Consider the following 20,765-nt stretch of genomic DNA (forward strand, 5'->3'; position numbering starts at 1 on the left):
TACATAAGTTAGCGTTTCTCATAACTACTTTTGTTCTCTGTTTGACTGACTTCACATGATTAAACCTTTCTAAAATCCCACACTACAAAGTAACAAAATTATGTATGATGATGTCGGATCGGCCAATATTCAAGTCTCCTAAATTGGTATTGTATCGGAAGTGAAGCGCTATAGCGCTATTTATAGTGGCGCCGTGATCACTTCCGTGTGTCCCTATGTTTATGGTCAGCTGCTTCATTGCTTCCTTGCTCCCTGTAAGTTTATTGTAGATGATAAATCATGCCTCTCACTTGAAAAGTAAATGGCTGCTTTGACAGCAATTTAGTACCTGGAACTGGCGAGAACGACACGAAAAGCGCTTGTCCCCCAATATATTTGTGGCAGCATCGGACAAAGTTATGTTTAAATTTCACTTAACTGTAGTTAGTTCAGGGACCTTTGATTCATGTTTGAAACTGTTTTCAAAAGCTGGGGAGGCTTAACCCCTTATTAATGATAAAATAATAATTGTATTATAATAATATGTTTATTATGATCAAATAATGATAATCCTACATTACATGAATCAGCTGATGGCTTAAGTAAAGGAAAACTTAACATATATATAATCATATTTAAGAAAATAATGACAGGATTCTTAATAGGACTAGTTGTTAAAGATCCCTAAATATTCAGCACAACAATTAAATGGGGTTGGAGATGTCCTCTTGGGTGGGGTGGAGTTTGGCAATAATCATGCGGTGCCACCAGTACAACACATCTTCAGTTGTGTTCCCCGACGTCATTGGGCGTTTCGGCCATTTATCACAAGACACCCTCTGCCGAGGTTGGCCCACCACAGGCTGATCAGACCTGGGTGTGTGTCGCAGCCCATGCTGCATCCCTGCGCTTCAGCCACAGCCAGTGACTGCTCCGTTCTGCTGCGGTGGCAAGTTCTTTAATAGCCTTGCGTTGGGCCTGTCCTCTGATTCCTACTTCTTTCAGGAGCCTTGTGGTGGAACTGGCTACAAAGCCTCTACAGCCCACCTCCACTGGCCACACCTTCACGTCCCAGCCCCTTGCCTCTGCTTCAGCTGCCAAGTTGGCATATCGCAGCCTCTTCCGTTCGAATGCTTCATCGATGGCGTCCTCCCATGGGACCGTTAGCTCAACGATGAAGACACGGCGGCAGGACATGGACCAGAGGACCAGGTCTGGGCGCAGGCTGGTTGCTGCAATTTCGGGTGGGAAGATCTGCCGTTTCTTTTCTTTTCTCCTCTGTTCCCCCCTATCCCTTGTGGAAGGGGAGACACACAGATCCGGTGGCCATGGATGGGGTGCTGGCTGTCCGGGGTCGGGACCCGGGGTGAACCGCTCGCCTGTATATCGGTTGGGAACATCTCTGCGCTGCTGACCCGTCTCCGCTCGGGATGGTTTCCTGCTGACCCCACTGTGGACTGGACTCTTACTGTTATGCTGGATCCACTATGGACTGGACTCTCACAATATTATGTTAGACCCACTCGACATCCATTGCATTCGGTCTCCCTAGAGGGGGGGGGGTTACCCACATATGCGGTCCTCTCCAAGGTTTCTCATAGTCATTCACATCGACGTCCCACTGGGGTGAGTTTTTCCTTGCCCTTATGTGGGCTATACCGAGGATGTCGTTGTGGCTTGTGCAGCCCTTTGAGACACTTGTGATTTAGGGCTATATAAATAAACATTGATTGATTGATTGATTGATTGAAGATAAGCCTCTGGCTGAGGTCTACCTGCATTTCCCAATCTCGGGCTGCGTTCAGTGGGCCTAAGTCTGGAGGTGATGGCTTGGTCCGCCGTTTCTCTCCTTCCCGGATGAAAGTTGTTTGGCATTGGTGACTACTCTCTTGTTCTCAAGTTCGGCAGCCAAGCACTTCAGTACTTGGTTGTGGCGCCAGGTGTATCTCCCTTGAGTCAGACTGGTCTTGCAACCAACCAAGATGTGTTTGAGGGTTGCTGGGGCTGTACACTGGAGACAGGCTGGGTCCTCTCCATACCAGAGATGTAGGTTGGTTGGAGAGGGCAGGACATCATATGTGGCTCTAATGATGAAACTTAGTCTTTTAGACTCCATGCTCCATATTTCGTTCCACGTGATTGTTCTCTTCTCCACGCCCTCCCACCTTATCCAGCGGCCCTGCTGGGCTTGGGAGACTGCCTTGGCACACCTGGCTGCTTCCTCCTGGTGGCGCACTTCCTCCACCACCATGTGCCGCCGTTCGGTTGCAGTTGCCTTTTGCCACGTGGGTGTTGTTGCTTCCAAACCAAGGCCCCCTCTGCCATATTGGACATGCCCCACTATATCCCGGTGTCTGAGGGCAGTCTTTGCCACTGTGACTGCTGCAGATGGATTCCATTTCCTCCCTGCCGCTAGGGTTGGAGCAGCACCTCTGACGAATGGGTCCCGGGATTCTGTGAGAGTCATTTCCAGCCTTGATTTGGCACATTTGTACTCCTCCACCACGCTTGAGATCGGTAGGGAGAGGGCTCCGTTGCCATACAGGCCTACGCTGCTAAGACATCTCGGCAGTCCAAGCCATTTCCTCACTTGTGCATTCACCAGCCTCTCCAGCCGATTGGCATGGGATAGAGCGACCTCATAGATAGAAATTGGCCACATGAGACGGGGCAGCAGCCCAAACTGAAAGCACCACAGCTTCAGCTTCCCAGGAAGAGCAGTGTTATTGATCTGATTGAGTCCACTGATTGTATCCTGCCTGAGTTGGTCCACCTGCTTCGAGTCTTTGAGTTCTGCGCTATACCAGCGGCCAAGGCTTTTGATAGGCTTTTCTAGAACTATTGGTATTGGCTCGTTGTTGATGTGGAACCTCTCATTGGTGAGCTGGCCCTTGATGATGGAGATACTGCGGGATTTGCTTGGTTTAACCTCCATTCGTGCCCATTTGATGTTTCCCTGGAGTTTATCCAGCAGGCGTTTGGTGCATGCATTTGTTGTTGTTATTGTCGTCATGTCATCCATGTACGCCCTTATTGGAGGAAGACGCAGCCCGCTCTTCAACCGCTCCCCTCCAACCACCCATCGAGATGCTCAAATAATGAGCTCCATTGCCATGGTAAACGCCAGTGGAGAGATGGTGCAGCCCGCCATTATGCCTATCTCGAGGTGCTGCCAGGCAGTTGTACTGGCCTGTGCTGTGACGCAGAACTGGAGGTCCTGGAAGTAGGTTTTGACCATCCTTGTGATGCCCTCAGGGACCTGGAAGAAGTTGAACGCTGTCCATAGAATCTCATGAGGCACTGACCCGAAGGCATTGGCAAGATCTAAGAAAACCACATGCAGGTCTTTCTTGTCCTTCTTGGCCGTCTGTATCTGGTGCCAAATGACATTTGTGTGTTCCAGGCATCCTGAGAAACCGCCTATCCCTGCCTTCTGCACTGAGGTGTCAACATAGTTGTTCTTCAGCAAGAATACTGAGAGCCTGTGGGCCACAACACTGAAGAATATTTTTCCTTCCACATTCAGAAGACTGATCTGGCGGAACTGGTCGATGGTTGAGGAATTCTTCTCTTTGGGAATCAGGATCCCCCCTGCCCTTCGCCATGCCTTTGGTATAATTCCTTTTTCCCACGACACTTTCATTAGCTTCCAGAGGTACTTCAAGACGCCTGGAGTGTTCTTATAGAGCCTATATGGGACGCCGTTGGGTCCAGGAGCTGAGGCTGTTCTTGCCCGCTTTACAGTGCTCTCAACTTCTCTCCATGTGGGGGGCCTTGTTTCAAACTGGTGCTCAGGTGTTTGGATTGGTGGCATGTCAAATGATGATTAGTAGAAAGTCAATAATTTATATTAATATTTGTCGCCACTATTTTGTAAAAAAAAAAAAAAAAAAAAACACATTTAAAAATAAATAAATAAAAGACCACTAAATAAATTAGGGGGGTTTAAGAATATTTTAGGGAGCCTTTAACCACCTTAAAAAGGCCAAATGACGGCAATGGATCGAACGCTTGATGAAAAACATTATTGATGAAACTAAGACATAAACATCTAAATATCGTCTGCTTTCTGATCATGGAATGTGCCATCTGCTGTGCTTCCGCGTTATCACAATAGGAAGACTGGCACGTGTAGAACGGCGGATACAATGATGGACCGATGTGTATATGCAAGAACAAACTGGTTTACAATCGCATCATCGAGATGTATCAATTCAATCTTTAAAAAGTCAATGTTGTCTATATTTATAAAACAATATTGCCTTTATCCCTACTTACTCCAAATGATCCATTTAGAATTTGCACCATTAGTGCCGTTTTTAGCGGGGGGTGTATATAGTTTCTTCCCTCCATCCATCCATTTTCTACCGCTTGTCTTTTTTGGGGTCGCAGGGGGGTGCTGGAGCCTATCTCAGCTGCATTCGGGCGGAAGTATTTCTTATATATATATATATATATATATATATATATATATATATATATATATATATATATATATATATATATATATATATATATATTTATATATATTAGGGCTGTGAATCTTTGGGTGTCCCACGATTCGATTCAATATCGATTATTGGGGTCACGATTCGATTCAAAATCGATTTTTTTTTCAATTCAACATGATTCTCGATTCAAAAACTATTTTTTTCCCGATTCAAAACAATTCTCTATTCATTCAATACATAGGATTTCAGCAGGATCTACCCCAGTCTGCTGACATACAAGCAGAGTAGTAGATTTTTGTAAAAAGCTTTTATAATTGTAAAGGACATTGTTTTATCAACTGATTGCAATAATGTAAATTTGTTTTAACTATTAAATGAACCAAAAATCTGACTTATTTTATCTTTGTGAAAATATTGGACACAGTGTGTTGTCAAGCTTATGAGATGCGATGCAAGTGTAAGCCACTGTGACACTATTGTTCTTTTATATATATATATATATATATATATATATATATATATATATATATATATATATATATATATATATATATATATATATATATATATATATATATATCAGTGACGTGCGGTGAGGTTGATGGCTGGTGAGGCACTGACTTCATCACAGTCAGATTTACAAACATATGAACCCTAAAGAGAATCTTATTCACCATTTGATTGGCAGCAGTTAACGGGTTATGTTTAAAAGCTCATACCAGTATTCTTCCCTGCTTGGCACTCAGCATCAAGGGTTAAAATTGGGGGTTAAATCACCAAAAATTATTCCCAGGCGCGGCGCCGCTGCTGCCCACTGCTCCCCTCACCTCCCAGGGGGTGATCAAGGGGATGGGTCAAATGCAGAGGACAAATTTCATTACACCTAGTGTGTGTGTGACAATCATTGGTACTTTAACTTAACTTTAACTTTACACATACAAACTGTAGCACACAAAAAAGCACATTTAATAAAAAAAAAACGTTATTATGGTCTTACCTTTACTTAGAAATTAAGTCCATGCACCGCAACTAAAGCCCTCACTTAAACTTTCCATGTGCAAGATTGAATCTATTTAAAAAAGTGTAACCGAGGGTTTATAAATGTCGCCTATACTGTATGAAACTACAAAATAACAAACACGGAGGCTCCAGTTTACACGAGGACCACTTTATTTACCCTCTTTCAAAAACCTTCGCAACGTGACATCACTTCCGCTCTTAGCGCCTTCAAAATAAGAGCTCAAGGCATATACTGTATAACAGCGCATAACAGGAACTTAACATCACAAAGAGGAAAGCCCATGAAAATAGGTTACAAAAGTTATTTAATAAGAAGCCAAAAAGTGCAAAAACAATAAAGTTCGTGTTGGAGGAGTTGTGAATTAGGTACACCTGCAGTCTGCAGGTGTATCTGCACAGCAGGCCAGCAGTTAGCCGAGTCATTGCGCAATCCATGTTGCGGCACTGAGTGACGTGCCTCAACTGGATGCTGTTCACCGCACCGTCTCTTCTCAGTATTTGAACGGCAAATGTGAAAATTCAGCGATTTTGAATAAAAATAATCTAAAACTGGTGAAGTTAAATGGAAAATAACTTTATAGTATAATCACTGGATACATACAACAATTTAATTTTTTTTTTGTCCCTGCAGTCATTCACAACTCCTCCAACACCAACATTATTGTTTTTGCACTTTTTGGCTTCTTATGAAATAATTTTTTTAAATAGATTCAATCTTGCACGTGGAAAATTTAAGTGTGGGCTTTAGTTGATATAACAATTCTACGGCGGGGGTGCAGGAGGCGAGCCTCAGCCAGTGCGTCTTTTGCAGCCGTTTTATGATCGCTCAGCACAAGAAATACTTTACACACATACAGTTGTTGACAAAATACACTGTACATTATATACCTCAGCTAACTAAACTATGGAAATGTATAATATAGTTCATATAGCAATACAGTCTCACTGCACAGCAGGCCAGCAGTTAGCCGAGTCATTGCGCAATCCATGTTGCGGCACTGAGTGACGTGCCTCAACTGGCTGCTGATCACCGCACCGTCTCTTCTCAGTATTTGAACGGCAAATGTAAAAATTCAGCGATTTTGAATAAAAATAATCTAAAACTGGTGAAGTTAAATGGAAAATAACTTTATAGTATAATCACTGGATACATATAACAATTTAATTTTTTTTTTTTCTTTTTACATTTTTTTTCTTTCCATGATGGCAGGTGAGGCCCTGCCTCACCTGCCTCTAGTGACTGCACGTCACTGATATATATAACCGGTTCTGGTTCACCGTGCGTGACTGCTCGCTGACTGCTCGCTGTTTCGAAAAAGCTAAGTATCGTTCTATTTGTGTGCTTTTAAATTGTTCTGCAGCTTTCTTTATTACTTTCTCAACATATTTAGTAGTACTATTTAACTTGCAAATCACCCGATCTCTGTCTCTCCACCCCTCCCGCAGCTAGCTAGCAGCTAGCTGCTAAGCTAACGAAGCTAGCGCGGAGAAAGGCGGCGCCGGTCGCCGGTCAGAAGGAATCTACTCCTGCACACCGTGACCAGGACTTCTCGGAAGACAGCAGGAACTTCACTCGGTGACAGAAAACACCGTGAGTATGGCTTCCTGCGCGTCTTGCACCTTACTCACGGAGAGGCTGGCTCTGCTAGAGGGCCGTGTCCGCCAGTTAGAGCAGAGTAATCTCGTAACTTTAGATGTTGCGGACACATCTGCTAGCGTTAGCTGTAGCGAGCTAACTAGCCCAGCCTGTAGCAGCCCTAAGCGGCCTACAAGCTACGGTGTACCGGTTGAGACGCATAATAGATTTAGCTCTTTAGCTAGTCCTACACCCCAGTCTACCGGGCACCACACCTTAGTCATAGGGGACTCCATCACCCGAAACATAAAGCTTAGCAAACCAGCCACAATTAAGTGCATCCCGGGGGCCCGAGCACCTGACATTGAGGCTAATCTTAGGGAGCTAACTCGCAACAGGCCTAGTAAGCACGTACGACAGGCTAATCGCACCACTAGTTATGCGAATATAGTTGTACACGTTGGCTCCAATGACACTAGAATGAGACAGTCAGAGATTACAAAGAGAAACATAGCCAGGACTTGTGATCTCGCTAGAAAGATGTCCAGGCATCGAGTAATTGTCTCTGGCCCCCTGCCTGCGAGAGGCAATGATGAGAGATATAGCAGATTAGTCTCGCTTAACAAGTGGCTGGCTAGCTTCTGTAGACAACAGGGACTAACGTTTATTGATAATTGGCCCTCTTTCTGGGGCAAACCAGGCTTTCTGATGAGGGACGGCCTTCACCCTAACCAGGAAGACGCCATCATCCTGTCTAAGAATATAGACTACTGTTTAAGTCACATTTGACTAACTACACTAGAGCAAGCCCGGTCACAGGCAATTACAGAGCCTGCTAGTCCGGGTGAGGAGTCAGTTAAGCTAGAACTAGCCAGCACCAGGCTGGATAATTCCTGTACGCATAGCAATTTTCTTAGAATAACACACAACTCACATAATGTGTTTTCTGTTGTGAATGTGTCCGGGGTAGATATGCATTCTACTGAGGTGGCAAATCATGATGCGTTCAGTCGATCGCAGCATCAAGCAAACAATCTGAAAATTCCCGTCGTATCAATTCCTAGATATGGTCGAAACTATTTAAAGTGCACTACGTATAATAAACGCAACATTATTAATATTTCTACTACGGATAATTTAAACAAAAACTCGTCAAAACAGCCCAATACTTATAATATGGGCTTTTTAAACATAAGATCATTGTCTCCCAAAACGTTATTAGTTAATGAGGTCATTAGAGACAACAATCTTAACGTCATTGGTCTTAGCGAAACCTGGCTCAAACCAGACAAATTTTTTGCGCTAAATGAGGCATCTCCTCCTAACTATACGAATGCGCATATTGCCCGTACCCTTAAAAGGGGTGGGGGGTCGCACTAATATACAATGAAAACTTTAACCTTACCCCTAACCTAAATAATAAATACAAATCGTTTGAGGTGCTTACTATGAGGTCTGTCGCACCGCTGCCTCTCGATATGGCTGTTATCTACCGCCCCCCAGGGCCCTACTCGGACTTTATTAATGAATTCTCAGAGTTCGTTGCTGATCTAGTGACGCACGCAGACAATATAATCATAATGGGGGACTTTAATATCCATATGAATACCCCATCGGACCCTCAGTGCGTGGCGCTCCAGACTATAATTGATAGCTGTGGTCTTACACAAATAATAAATGAACCTACGCATCGCAACGGCAATACGATAGATCTAGTGCTGGTCAGGGGTGTCACCACCTCCAAAGTTATGGTACTCCCGTATACTAAAGTAATGTCTGATCATTACCTTATAAAATTCGAAGTTCTGACTCATTGTCAACAAACTAATAATAATAATAACTGCTATAGCAGCCGCAACATTAATGCCGCCACAATGATGACTCTTGCTGACCTACTGCCTTCGGTAATGGCACCATTCCCAAATTATGTCGGCTCTATTGATAACCTCACTAACAACTTTGACAATGCCCTGCGCAAAACCATTGATAGTATAGCACCGCTAAAACAAAAAAGGGCCCCTAAAAGGCGCACCCCATGGTTTACAGAGGAAACCAGAGCTCATAAATTATCATGTAGAAAGTTGGAACGCAAATGGCGCGCGACCAAGCTTGAGGTTTTCCATCAAGCATGGAGTGATAGTTTAATATCGTATAAACGCATGCTTACCCTAGCTAAAGCTAAATATTACTCAAATCTCATCCGCCTCAACAAAAACGACCCTAAATTTTTGTTTAGTACAGTAGCATCGCTAACCCAACAAGGGACTCCTCCCAATAGCTCCACCCACTCGGCAGATGACTTTATGAATTTATTTAATAAGAAAATTGAACTCATTAGAAAGGAGATTAAAGACAACGCATCCCAGCTACAACTGGGTTCTATGAACACAGATACAACTGTATCTACGACGGATACTGTAATACAAAATAGTCTCTCTCTTTTTGATGAAATAACATTAGAGGAACTATTACAGCGTGTAAGTGGGATAAAACAAAGAACATGTTTACTTGACCCACTTCCTGGGAAACTTATCAAGGAGCTTTTTGTATTATTAGGTCCATCAGTGCTAAATATTATAAACTTATCACTTTCCTCTGGCACTGTTCCCCTAGCATTCAAGAAAGCGGTTATTCATCCTCTGCTCAAAAGACCTAACCTTGATCCTGACCTCATGGTAAACTACCGACCGGTGTCCCACCTTCCCTTTATTTCGAAAATCCTCGAAAAAATTGTCGCACAGCAGCTAAATGAACACTTAGTGTCTAACAATCTCTGTGAACCTTTTCAATCCGGTTTCAGGGCAAATCACTCTACGGAGACAGCCCTCGCAAAAATGACTAATGATCTACTGCTAACGATGGATTCTGATGCGTCATCTATGTTGCTGCTTCTTGATCTTAGCGCTGCTTTCGATACCGTCGATCATAATATTTTATTAGAGCGTATCAAAACACGTATTGGTATGTCAGACTTAGCTTTGTCGTGGTTTAACTCTTATCTTACTGACAGGATGCAATGCGTCTCCCATAATAATGTGACCTCGGACTATGTTAAGGTAACGTGCGGAGTTCCTCAGGGTTCGGTTCTTGGCCCTGCACTCTTTAGTATTTACATGCTGCCGCTAGGCGACATCATACGCAAATACGGTGTTAGCTTTCATTGCTATGCTGATGACACCCAACTCTACATGCCCCTAAAGCTGACCAACACGCCGGATTGTAGACAGCTGGAGGCGTGTCTTAATGAAATTAAACAATGGATGTCCGCTAACTTCTTGCAACTCAACGCCAAGAAAACGGAAATGCTGATTATCGGTCCTGCTAAACACCGACATTTATTTAATAATACCACCTTAACATTTGACAACCAAACAATTACACAAGGCGAATCAGTAAAGAATCTGGGTATTATCTTCGACCCAACTCTCTCGTTTGAATCACACATTAAGAGTGTTACTAAAACGGCCTTCTTTCATCTCCGTAATATCGCTAAAATTCGTTCTATTTTATCCACTAGCGACGCTGAGATCATTATTCATGCGTTCGTTACGTCTCGTCTCGACTACTGTAACGTATTATTTTCGGGTCTCCCTATGTCTAGCATTAAAAAATTACAGTTGGTACAAAATGCGGCTGCTAGACTTTTGACAAGAACAAGAAAGTTTGATCATATTACGCCTATACTGGCTCACCTGCACTGGCTTCCTGTGCACTTAAGAAGTGACTTTAAGGTTTTACTACTTACGTATAAAATACTACACGGTCTAGCTCCGTCCTATCTTGTCGATTGCATTGTACCATATGTCCCGGCAAGAAATCTGCGTTCAAAGAACTCCGGCTAATTAGTGATTCCCAGAGCCCAAAAAAATTCTGCGGGCTATAGAGCGTTTTCTATTCGGGCTCCAGTACTATGGAATGCCCTCCCGGTAACAATTAGAGATGCTACCTCAGTAGAAGCATTTAAGTCCCATCTTAAAACTCATTTGTATACTCTAGCCTTTAAATAGCCCCCCTGTTAGACCAGTTGATCTGCCGTTTCTTTTCTTTTCTCCTCTGCTCCCCTTTTCCTTGAGGGGGGGGGGGGCACAGGTCCGGTGGCCATGGATGAAGTGCTGGCTGTCCAGAGTCGGGACCCGGGGTGGACCGCTGGCCTGTGCATCGGCTGGGAACATCTCTACGCTGCTGACCCGTCTCCGCTCGGGATGGTGTCCTGCTGGCCCCACTATGGACTGGACTCTTACTATTATGTTGGATCCACTATGGACTGGACTCTCACAATATTATGTCAGACCCACTCGACATCCATTGCTTTCGGTCTCCCCTAGAGGGGGGGGGGTTACCCACATATGCGGTCCTCTCCAAGGTTTCTCATAGTCATTCACATCGACGTCCCACTGGGGTGAGTTTTTCCTTGCCCGTATGTGGGCTTTGTACCGAGGATGTCGTTGTGGCTTGTGCAGCCCTTTGAGACACTTGTGATTTAGGGCTATATAAATAAAGATTGATTGATTGCTTCATTGATATATAAATGTCTAATGATAACGTCAGAGTGATTTTTAATCACTGCTATGTTGAAATTGTAACTAATATTGATACTGTTGTTGATAATATTCATTTTTGTTTCACTACTTTGTTTGTTCTGTGTCGTGTTTGTGTCTCCTCTCAATTGCTCTGTTTATTGCAGTTCTGAGTGTTGCTGGGTCGGGTTTGGTTTTGGAATTGGATTGCGTTGTTATGGTATTGCTGTGTATTGTTTTGTTGGATTGATGAATTAAAAAAATAAATAAATAAATAAATTAAATTAAATTAAAAAAAAAATTTTAATCGATTTTTTAAAAATGAGAATCGATTCTGAATCGCACAACGTGAGAATCGCGATTCGAAGTCGAATCGATTTGTTCCCACACCCCTAATATATATATATATATATATATATATATATATATATATATATAGATATATATATATATATATATATATATATATAAATAAATCATCCGTTCATGAATGAGTATATCCGTTCGGCCACCGTGTTCAATGGAGAAGTCTGATCTACAAAATGTGCAGGCAGCATACCCCTTCCCCTTCGAGCTGTCCTGGATGAACTGAAATTCCATCCATCCATCCATTTTCTACCGCTTATTCCCTTTTGGGGTCGCGGGGGGCGCCGGAGCCTATCTCAGCTACAATCAGGGTGAACTGAAATTATTTTTTCCAATCATTTTGGAACTTGCAAGCGTACTTCTTCTTCTTCCTTGTCGTCGCCATGTCTCTTCTTCGTTCTTCTGCTCCGTCTCTGTTATGTTTTTGGACATTACTACTTGCTGTAGTTTTGAAGCAATGCATGATGGGAATCCGGATGTTGTGTGTCAGTGTATTAACGTGCCAGCTGGAATAAACACACGCTGAGAAATAGCTCCGTGCCTGCCTACTTTATGGGTTATAGATAAACCTATGGATAACAGAGACATATATAATAGTCTCCTTTTCAGGTGAGAGAGGACGCTAAAGGCAGTGCCTTTAAGGCACGCCCCCCCAATATTGTTGTCCGGGTAAATATCGGGAAAAATTCGGGAGAATGGTTGCCCCGGGAGATTTTCGGGAGGGGCACTGAAATTCGGGAGTCTCCAGGGAAAACCGGGAGGGTTGGCAAGTATGTAAATACGAGCGCCCAAAAAATGGCGCATGTTTAAGAGACGGTAAGAAAGCGGCTTTTAAATGTTCTGTAAAACATAATCTAAGCAACATTTTGACCAAAGAACCACCATTAAATGTTATGTAGACCACAAGGAAGAGCTTTAAATAGAAAATAAATCATAATATGACCCCTTTAACTTGATAATTCGTTTTTTAGTGCATGTAAACTGAGTGGGTATGTGGGGTCGGTGTTGTTAGGTTTAGGAGGAGGTGGGAGCCCTTTAGGAGTCGAATAATAATAATAATGATAAATAATATGTAAGACCAAAATGGGGTCACAGACAAAATCTTGTTTAAGATATGCTGTGGAACCTCTTCTAAGTCATAAAACAACAGCGAAACAGACACTCAGCATATGGTTTGAGACATCAACATGTGTTTTGCTTTTCCTTTGGCTTTTTAGCGACATTCACTCCTTGAGGCTAAGTTCTTTGAAGCAGTGTTTTTCAACCTTTTTTGAGCCGAGGCACATTTTTTTCATTGAAAAAATCCAGAGGCACACCACTAGCAGAAATCAATAAAAAATGAAACTCAGTTTACAGTAAAAAGTCGTTGTCGCAATTGTTGGATATGACTTTAAACCATAACCAAGCATGCGTCACTACAGCTCTTGTCTCAAAGTAGGTGTACTGTCACGATCTGTCACATCACGCCGTGACTTATTTTGAGTTGTTTGCCGTTTTCCTGTGTGTAGTGTTTTAGTTCTGGTCTTGCGCTCCTATTTTGGTGGCTTCTCCTGTTTTGTTGGTGTTTTCCTGTAGCAGTTTCATGTCTTTCTTAAACGCTATTCCCCGCACCTGCTTTGTTTTAGCAATCAACACTATCTAAGATGTTGCTATCCTTCTTTGTGGGGACATTGTTGAATGTCATGTCATGTTCGGATGTAGTTTGTGGACTCAGTCTTTGGTCCACAGTAAGTCTTTCCTGTCGTCCAGCATTCTGTTTTTGTTTACTTTGTAGCCAGTTAGGTTTTAGTTTCGTTCTGCATAGCCTTCCCTAAGCTTCAATGCCTTTTCTTAGTGGCACTCACCTTTTGTTTATTTTTGGTTTAAGCATTAGATATGACGACAAACCCTTGTCGTCTCACACAACGTGTTCCCGACATCTGCAAAGCAATTAGCTACTGGCTGCCACCTACTGATATGGAAGAGTATAACACGGTCACTCTGCCGAGCTCTAGACAGCACAGACACTCAACAATGGCACATTATTTGTGGATTATAATTACTGGTTGGCGAAAAATATTCTTAACCCTAATAGGTGAAATGACATAATCTCCCACAGCACACCAGACTGTATCATACGGCACACTAGTGTGCTGCGGCACAGTGATTAAAAATCACTGCTTTGGAGGCTTTACTTCTGCAAACATCATGAAGATGGCACTTTTTGTAGCAGAAACACACTGAGTTTGTTTCCAATAAATTCTGATTTATTTGACATGAATTGTCTTAAACCGCTGTTCGACCTCAGAAGTTCCACTACTGTGCAGTACAAATGATAGCTAGCTACATGCACTCTATTGCGTTCCTCACCATAAATGCTTTCATCTTTACTGTCATCCCGCTGGCTGCATCTCTGCTCCAGCGCTTGCTTCACCGAGTCTAAGAGGCCAAACATCTCACACAGGGAATTTAGTATGATGGCATCTGCAAAACAAACATTCACCACTCAATGTTTGGTACTGTTTCTTATCAATATGTTCACAGGGTTCAAATGAAAAATAATTATATTTAGCTGGGTGGCTTCTGTATGAACATGTACTTGGATCCATATTGTACTCAAATCAATTTTCTGTCAAATTATTTTATTAGCCTTTATTTAACCAGGTAAAATCCCATTGAGATCAAAGATCTCTTTTCCAAGGGAGACCTGGCCAAGAGGGCAGCAGCAAGGTTACATTACAAACAGTAAACAAATACATAAAACATCACATTTACCACATTAAAACTTGCTCACATGACACATGTGCATACAGACAAGGTAGACTGCAATCCTTTCACAGAAGCTTTAAACTCATTCAACGTAACTAGGTTTTGAAGTTTAATGTTCGATTGTAGGTTATTCCAAGCCTTCGGTGCTGAAAACCTAAATGCTTTCTTGCCCAGTTCAGTTCTTACTTTGGGGACGACAAATTGCAGAACATTCATTGAACGAAGATTGTGACTTCCTAGTTTCTTTGTTAAAAGACAAGACAGATAAGATGGAGTGATACCCAGAATGGTTTTGTAGATGAAAACATACCAATGATTGAGGCGTCGAGCACATAAAGATGTCCAGTTAACCATTGAGTATAACACACAATGGTGAGTAAGGGGAGCGCAGTTGGTGATGAATCTCAGTGCCCCGTGGTACACACTATCCAGCTTGTGGAGACAAGCAGCAGTAGCATTCATGTACAACACATCTCCATAGTCAATAACAGGTAAAAAGGTTGTTTCCACCAATTTCAGTAAAAGAAAAGCAAGACTTGTTTCTGTAATAAAATCCCAGTAAAAGTTTCAGTTTTTTTACAACATACTGAATGTGCTCCTTAAAACTCAAGTGGTCATCAATTAAAAATCCTAAATATTTAAAAGCAGATACTAACATAATTTGTTGCCCATTTCTTGTTAAAATGTTCTCACACAGTGATGATCTTACAGTTTTTGATGTGGTAAAGAGCATACACTTTGTTTTCTCTGCATTTAAAACCAGTTGGAGATAGCAAAGTTGTTCTTGTACTCTGTCAAATGCATGTTGTAGATATTTTAGGAGGAAAAAACTCAATAATTTCTTGTTTTTTTTATACCCGTTTCCTGCAACTCCGTCTCGGTGCGAACCTCAAGTCCCTTCAGAGTAGCCAATAACTGCGTCTGGAGACCGGCGAGGACACCCCCCATCAGTCCGCACTCTGCCACACCCTTCCACAGGCTCAATATGGCATCTAGACACCAACAAACACAGGGGGGAAAAAAAGTCATATTACCGGTACTTGAAAGAAAAAAACTATGACAAAGTAAAATGTATCCTAATTCGTTTTGTGGGTTAGGTCAGTAAACAGCAATAAATACAGAACACATGTCCAAATAAAACATGCACACTAAATCAAGGGAGGAAGTCTGTTATGAGAAAAATATACAGGGAGGGAGGGAGGGGGAGAGGGAGAGAAAAAGAGAGTGCAGCAGTGGCAGAGATGGAAGATAAATCAGCGGTAAAAACAAGGTCAAGTCAAGTTTATTTACGGAGAAAATGATTTGCTGAGAGCTAATGTGCTTCAGATTTTAAACAAGGATAAGACAAACAGTACTGGGATATTAGAAAGGAATTAGTTCCACAGTGACACTTCATTAGGTACACCTGTCAATACAAGAGATGTGTCAAGGATGAATACTGATGAGATTTATGTTTATTAGTTTGGTTGTAGTTTGAAGCGATACAGCCTTATAGTGAAATGTTAAATTATGGCAGATTATTTTTGTTTTTAGTAATCCAAGTATCCATCCATCCATTTTGTACCGCTTGTCCCTTTCGGGGTCGCGGGGGGTACTGGAGCCTATCTCAGCTGCATTCGGGCGGTATTCGCCACCTCATCGCAGGGCCAACACAGATAGACAGACAACATTCACACTCACATTCCCAATTAAGTTGTGTGTGTGTGTATATATATATATATATATATATATATATATATATATATATATATATATATATATATATAAAATATATATATATCCATCCATCCATCCATTTTCTACCGCTTATTCCCATATATATACATACCGGTATATATATACATATATATATATACATATACACACACACATATATATATATATATATATATATATATATATATATATATATATATATATACATATATATACATATACACATACATACTGTATGTATATATATATATATATATATATATATATATATATATATATATATATATATATATATATATATATACTGTATAAATATGAATTTTTTTGTTATACAGTCTGATTGCTCGTAGGGGCGGCCCATTTTCGCTTTAAAACAGAACTTTGTATAAAAAGGTAAATTGTTGGTATTGCAGTGACAAGCGTTTTTATCATCGGGACACATCAAGTTCAAAATATCATCTTAAAGCAAAACACGTATTCGAGGATGGCGCCGACAGTGTTGGCAATCCTCTTGACAACTTATTTTGTAAACAGCTTTCTAGGGACAAATCTAGTGACTTTTCCCGGGGATATTGCAGTTTTTTGTGTCTTGGAGACTTTTTTTGTGCCTTGGAGACTTTTTTGTGCCTTGGAGACTCTGCTTGCGCCGATAGCTACACACATGCGAGCATGAATGCAAGCCACATCCGCAATAGGCAAAGAAGAAAGCTACGATGGCAAAGTTTACTGATTCAATGTTGTCAACAAAAGTAGCACAGTTAAGTTCGACATATGCTTTGCTAAACGGACAGCCACCATATGTAGGACATCTAACACCTGTGAAGACCAAGTCCTGCAAGAAAATGTAATTCATATCACCACAGCTGATCTGTCATACTTTAAAGAGGCATAATTACATCAAGGATAAACCAACTCTACTACACAAACAAAAGCATCAACTTGCAACTGCAGACTAAATGTGGATTTATTTTGCTAGAGAACATTGGACATCTGTAAGTAATCATAACAAGCTGGGGTCACATTGTACCAAAAAAAGATCAGCATTGTCATCTGAAAAGGTAAACAAACGTGTTTGTTTCATCAACTGTTCAATCTAAAGAAGAGTAAATGGTGCACTATGTTAAGTTGTTTATGAGTGTGTTTACTACATTATGGATTAGTAACTGTACCTTGTTTGCAAGATTATTGCAAATACTTTCAAATTATGCCCTTAATTTTTACTATACTTACTTTCACCTAGTTTTAAACAAATCAATGACTTGAAGTTCAGTAAAACATTTAAAAAATGTTCTTGTTTGACATTCTAACTACCAAATCGCATTTGTACCCCCCAAAAATTGGGGGTATTTTCTTCAGCAAATTATAACGCGTGATTAATCATAATTAATCACGCGTTACGTACGTACTTACATACATACATATATGTATGTACGTTGATGTAACACGTGGCTTGGCATTGTCTTGCTGAAATAAGCAGGGGCGTCCATGGTAACGTTGCTTGGATGACAACATATGTTGCTCCAAAACCTGTATGTACCTTTCAGCATTAATGGCGCCTTCACAGATGTGTAAGTTACCCATGTCTTGGGCACTAATACACCCCCATACCATCACAGATGCTGGCTTTTCAACTTTGCGCCCATAACAATCCGGATGGTTCTTTTCCTCTTTGGTCCGGAGGACACGACGTCCACAGTTTCCAAAAACAATTTGAAATGTGGACTCGTCAGACCACAGAACACTTTTCCACTTTGTATCAGTCCATCTTAGATGAGCTCAGGCCCAGCGAAGCCGACGGTGTTTTTGGGTGTTGTTGATAAACGGTTTTCGCCTTGCATAGGAGAGTTTTAACTTGCACTTACAGATGTAGCAACCAACTGTAGTTACTGACAGTGGGTTTCTGAAGTGTTCCTGAGCCCATGTGGGGATATCCTTTACACACTGATGTCGCTTGTTGATGCTGTACAGTCTGAGGGAGCGAAGGTCACGGGCTTAGCTTCTTACGTGCAGTGATTTCTCTGAACCTTTTGATGATATTACGGACCGTAGATGGTGAAATCCCTAAATTCCTTGCAATAGCTGGTTGAGGAAGGTTTTTCTTAAACTGTTCAACAATTTGCTCACGCATTTGTTGACAAAGTGGTGACCCTCGCCTCATCCTTGTTTGTGAATGACTGAGCATTTCATGAAATCTACTTTTATACCCAATCATGGCACCCACCTGTTCCCAATTTGCCTGTTAACCTGTGGGATGTTCCAAATAAGTGTTTGATGAGCATTCCTCAACTTTATCAGTATTTATTGCCACCTTTCCCAACTTCTTTGTCACGTGTTGCTGGCATCAAATTCTAAAGTTAATGATTATTTGCAAAAAAAAAAATGTTTATCAGTTTGAACATCAAATATGTTGTCTTTGTAGCATATTCAACTGAATATGGGTTGAAAATGATTTGCAAATCATTGTATTCCGTTTATATTTACATCTAACACAATTTCCCAACTCATATGGAAACGGGGTTTGTATATTAGGGCTGCAACAACTAATCGATTAAATCGATTAAAATCGATAATAAAAATAGTTGGCGGTTAATTTAGTCATCGATTCGTTAGATCTATGCTATGCGCATGCGCAGAGGCAATTTTTTTTATTTATTTTTTATTTTAGTGTTATTTTTTATAATCCTTTATTTATAAACTGCAACATTTGGGACGGCGTGGCGCAGTGGGAGAATGGCTGTGCGCGACCCAAGGGTCCCTGGTTCAATCCCCACCTAGTACCAACCTCGTCATGTCCGTTGTGTCCTGAGCAAGACACTTCACCCTTGCTCCTGATGGGTGCTGGTTAGCGCCTTGCATGGCAGCTCCCTCCATCAGTGTGTGAATGTGTGTGTGAATGGGTAAATGTGGAAGTAGTGTCAAAGCGCTTTGAGTACCTTGAAGGTAGAAAAGCGCTATACAAGTATAACCCATTTATCATTTATTTATAACATGTACAAACAGCTGAGAAACAATTATCAAAATAAGTATGGTGCCAGTATGCTGTTTTTTTCCAATAAAATACTGGAAAGGATAGAAATGTAGTTTGTCTCTTTTATCAGATTATTAATCGATTAATCGAAGTAATAATCGACAGATTAATCGATTATCAAACTAATCGCTAGTTGCAGCCCTAATATATATATATATATATATATATATATATATATGTATATACACATACACACACTTTGGCAAATAACTTAAATAAACACAAAAACACATTTTTAGAAAACTTATTTTATTAAATGTAGAATATTGTCGCAAATCAGATTAACTATTTAATTTGTGGTATTGAATGCAATTTATGTATTTTTTTAAACAGAATAAAGTGCCTAGTGCACAATAACTAAATAAAAGTTTGCTCTCAAAGCCTTCTTATGTGACTCACTTTGTAAACAATAACAAAAACGGCCCAAAAAAAGATTTTGTAATAAGAACAAGAAAGAGAAAAATATGACTTAAGTATTGTTTATATTCTGATACTACTACTAAGTATCGATCGTATCGGAATTTGGATCGATCACTCCTACTTAACATTGAATCTTTAGCGGCTAGCTTCTTGTGTCGTCCTGCTCAGTGTGTGTGTTTGTGTGTGTGTGTGCGTGTGTGTGTGTGTGTGTACGTTTGTGTGCGTGCGTGTGCATGCGTCTGTGTGTGTGTGTGTGTGTGTGTGTGTGTGTGTGTGTGTGTGTGTGTGTGTGTGTGTGTGTGTGTGTGTGTGTGTGTGTGTGTGTGTGTGTGTGTGTGTACATGCATATGTAGTAGAGATGCGCGGATAGGCAATTATTTAATCCGCAACCGCATCAGAAAGTCGTCAACCATCCGCAATCCACCCGATCTAACATTTGATCAGAACCGCATCCGCCCGCACCCGCCCGTTGTTATATATCTAATATAGACGATGCAAGGCATTAGTGAGGTTATAAAGCTTTTGCCTGTTAAAGAAAGGAGACTGATCCAATGCAGTACAGACATTCGCGTGCCACGCTGTCACGACCCAGACGCACACCAGTGCGCAATCATATGGGAGCCGCGCTGAGCGCACCTCCAAGCGCGTCTCGCTGCCGGCGACGGCCGGGTATATGGGCCCGACGCTCCAGCGCCATCCATTTTCAGGGCTAGTTGATTCGGCAGGTGGGTTGTTACACACTCCTTAGCGGGTTCCAACTTCCATGGCCACCGTCCTAGCTGCTGTCTATATCAACCAGGGTGAGCCCCACCCCTTTCGTGAGCGCACTGCGCGCGGAGTGACCCCTGTTACGCGCCCCCGGCAACAGGGGTGGCGGGCAGGTAAGCTGCGCGGGCGGAGCGCACGGAGTGACCCCTGTTACGAGCCCCCGGCCACGGGGGTGG

At 41.7% G+C, this 20,765-nt stretch overlaps 1 protein-coding gene across 4 annotated transcripts in view; it reads right to left on the reverse strand.

Moving 5' to 3' along the window:
• Window positions 1–20,765, reverse strand: part of LOC133599191 (glucocorticoid modulatory element-binding protein 1-like) — a 47,040-nt gene that overhangs the window by 5,420 nt on the left and 20,855 nt on the right. For all 4 annotated transcript variants that reach the window (XM_061952029.1, XM_061952021.1, XM_061952037.1 and 1 more), the window contains exons 8-9: window positions 15,515–15,649; window positions 14,259–14,372 (exon numbers count right to left, since the gene is read on the reverse strand). In XM_061952029.1, the coding sequence (XP_061808013.1) occupies window positions 14,259–14,372; window positions 15,515–15,649 (249 nt within the window). The remainder of the gene's footprint in view (window positions 1–14,258; window positions 14,373–15,514; window positions 15,650–20,765) is intronic.

This window comes from Nerophis lumbriciformis, linkage group LG04 (genome assembly GCF_033978685.3).
Source record: "Nerophis lumbriciformis linkage group LG04, RoL_Nlum_v2.1, whole genome shotgun sequence".
In the NCBI taxonomy this organism is placed as follows: Eukaryota; Metazoa; Chordata; class Actinopteri; order Syngnathiformes; family Syngnathidae; genus Nerophis; species Nerophis lumbriciformis.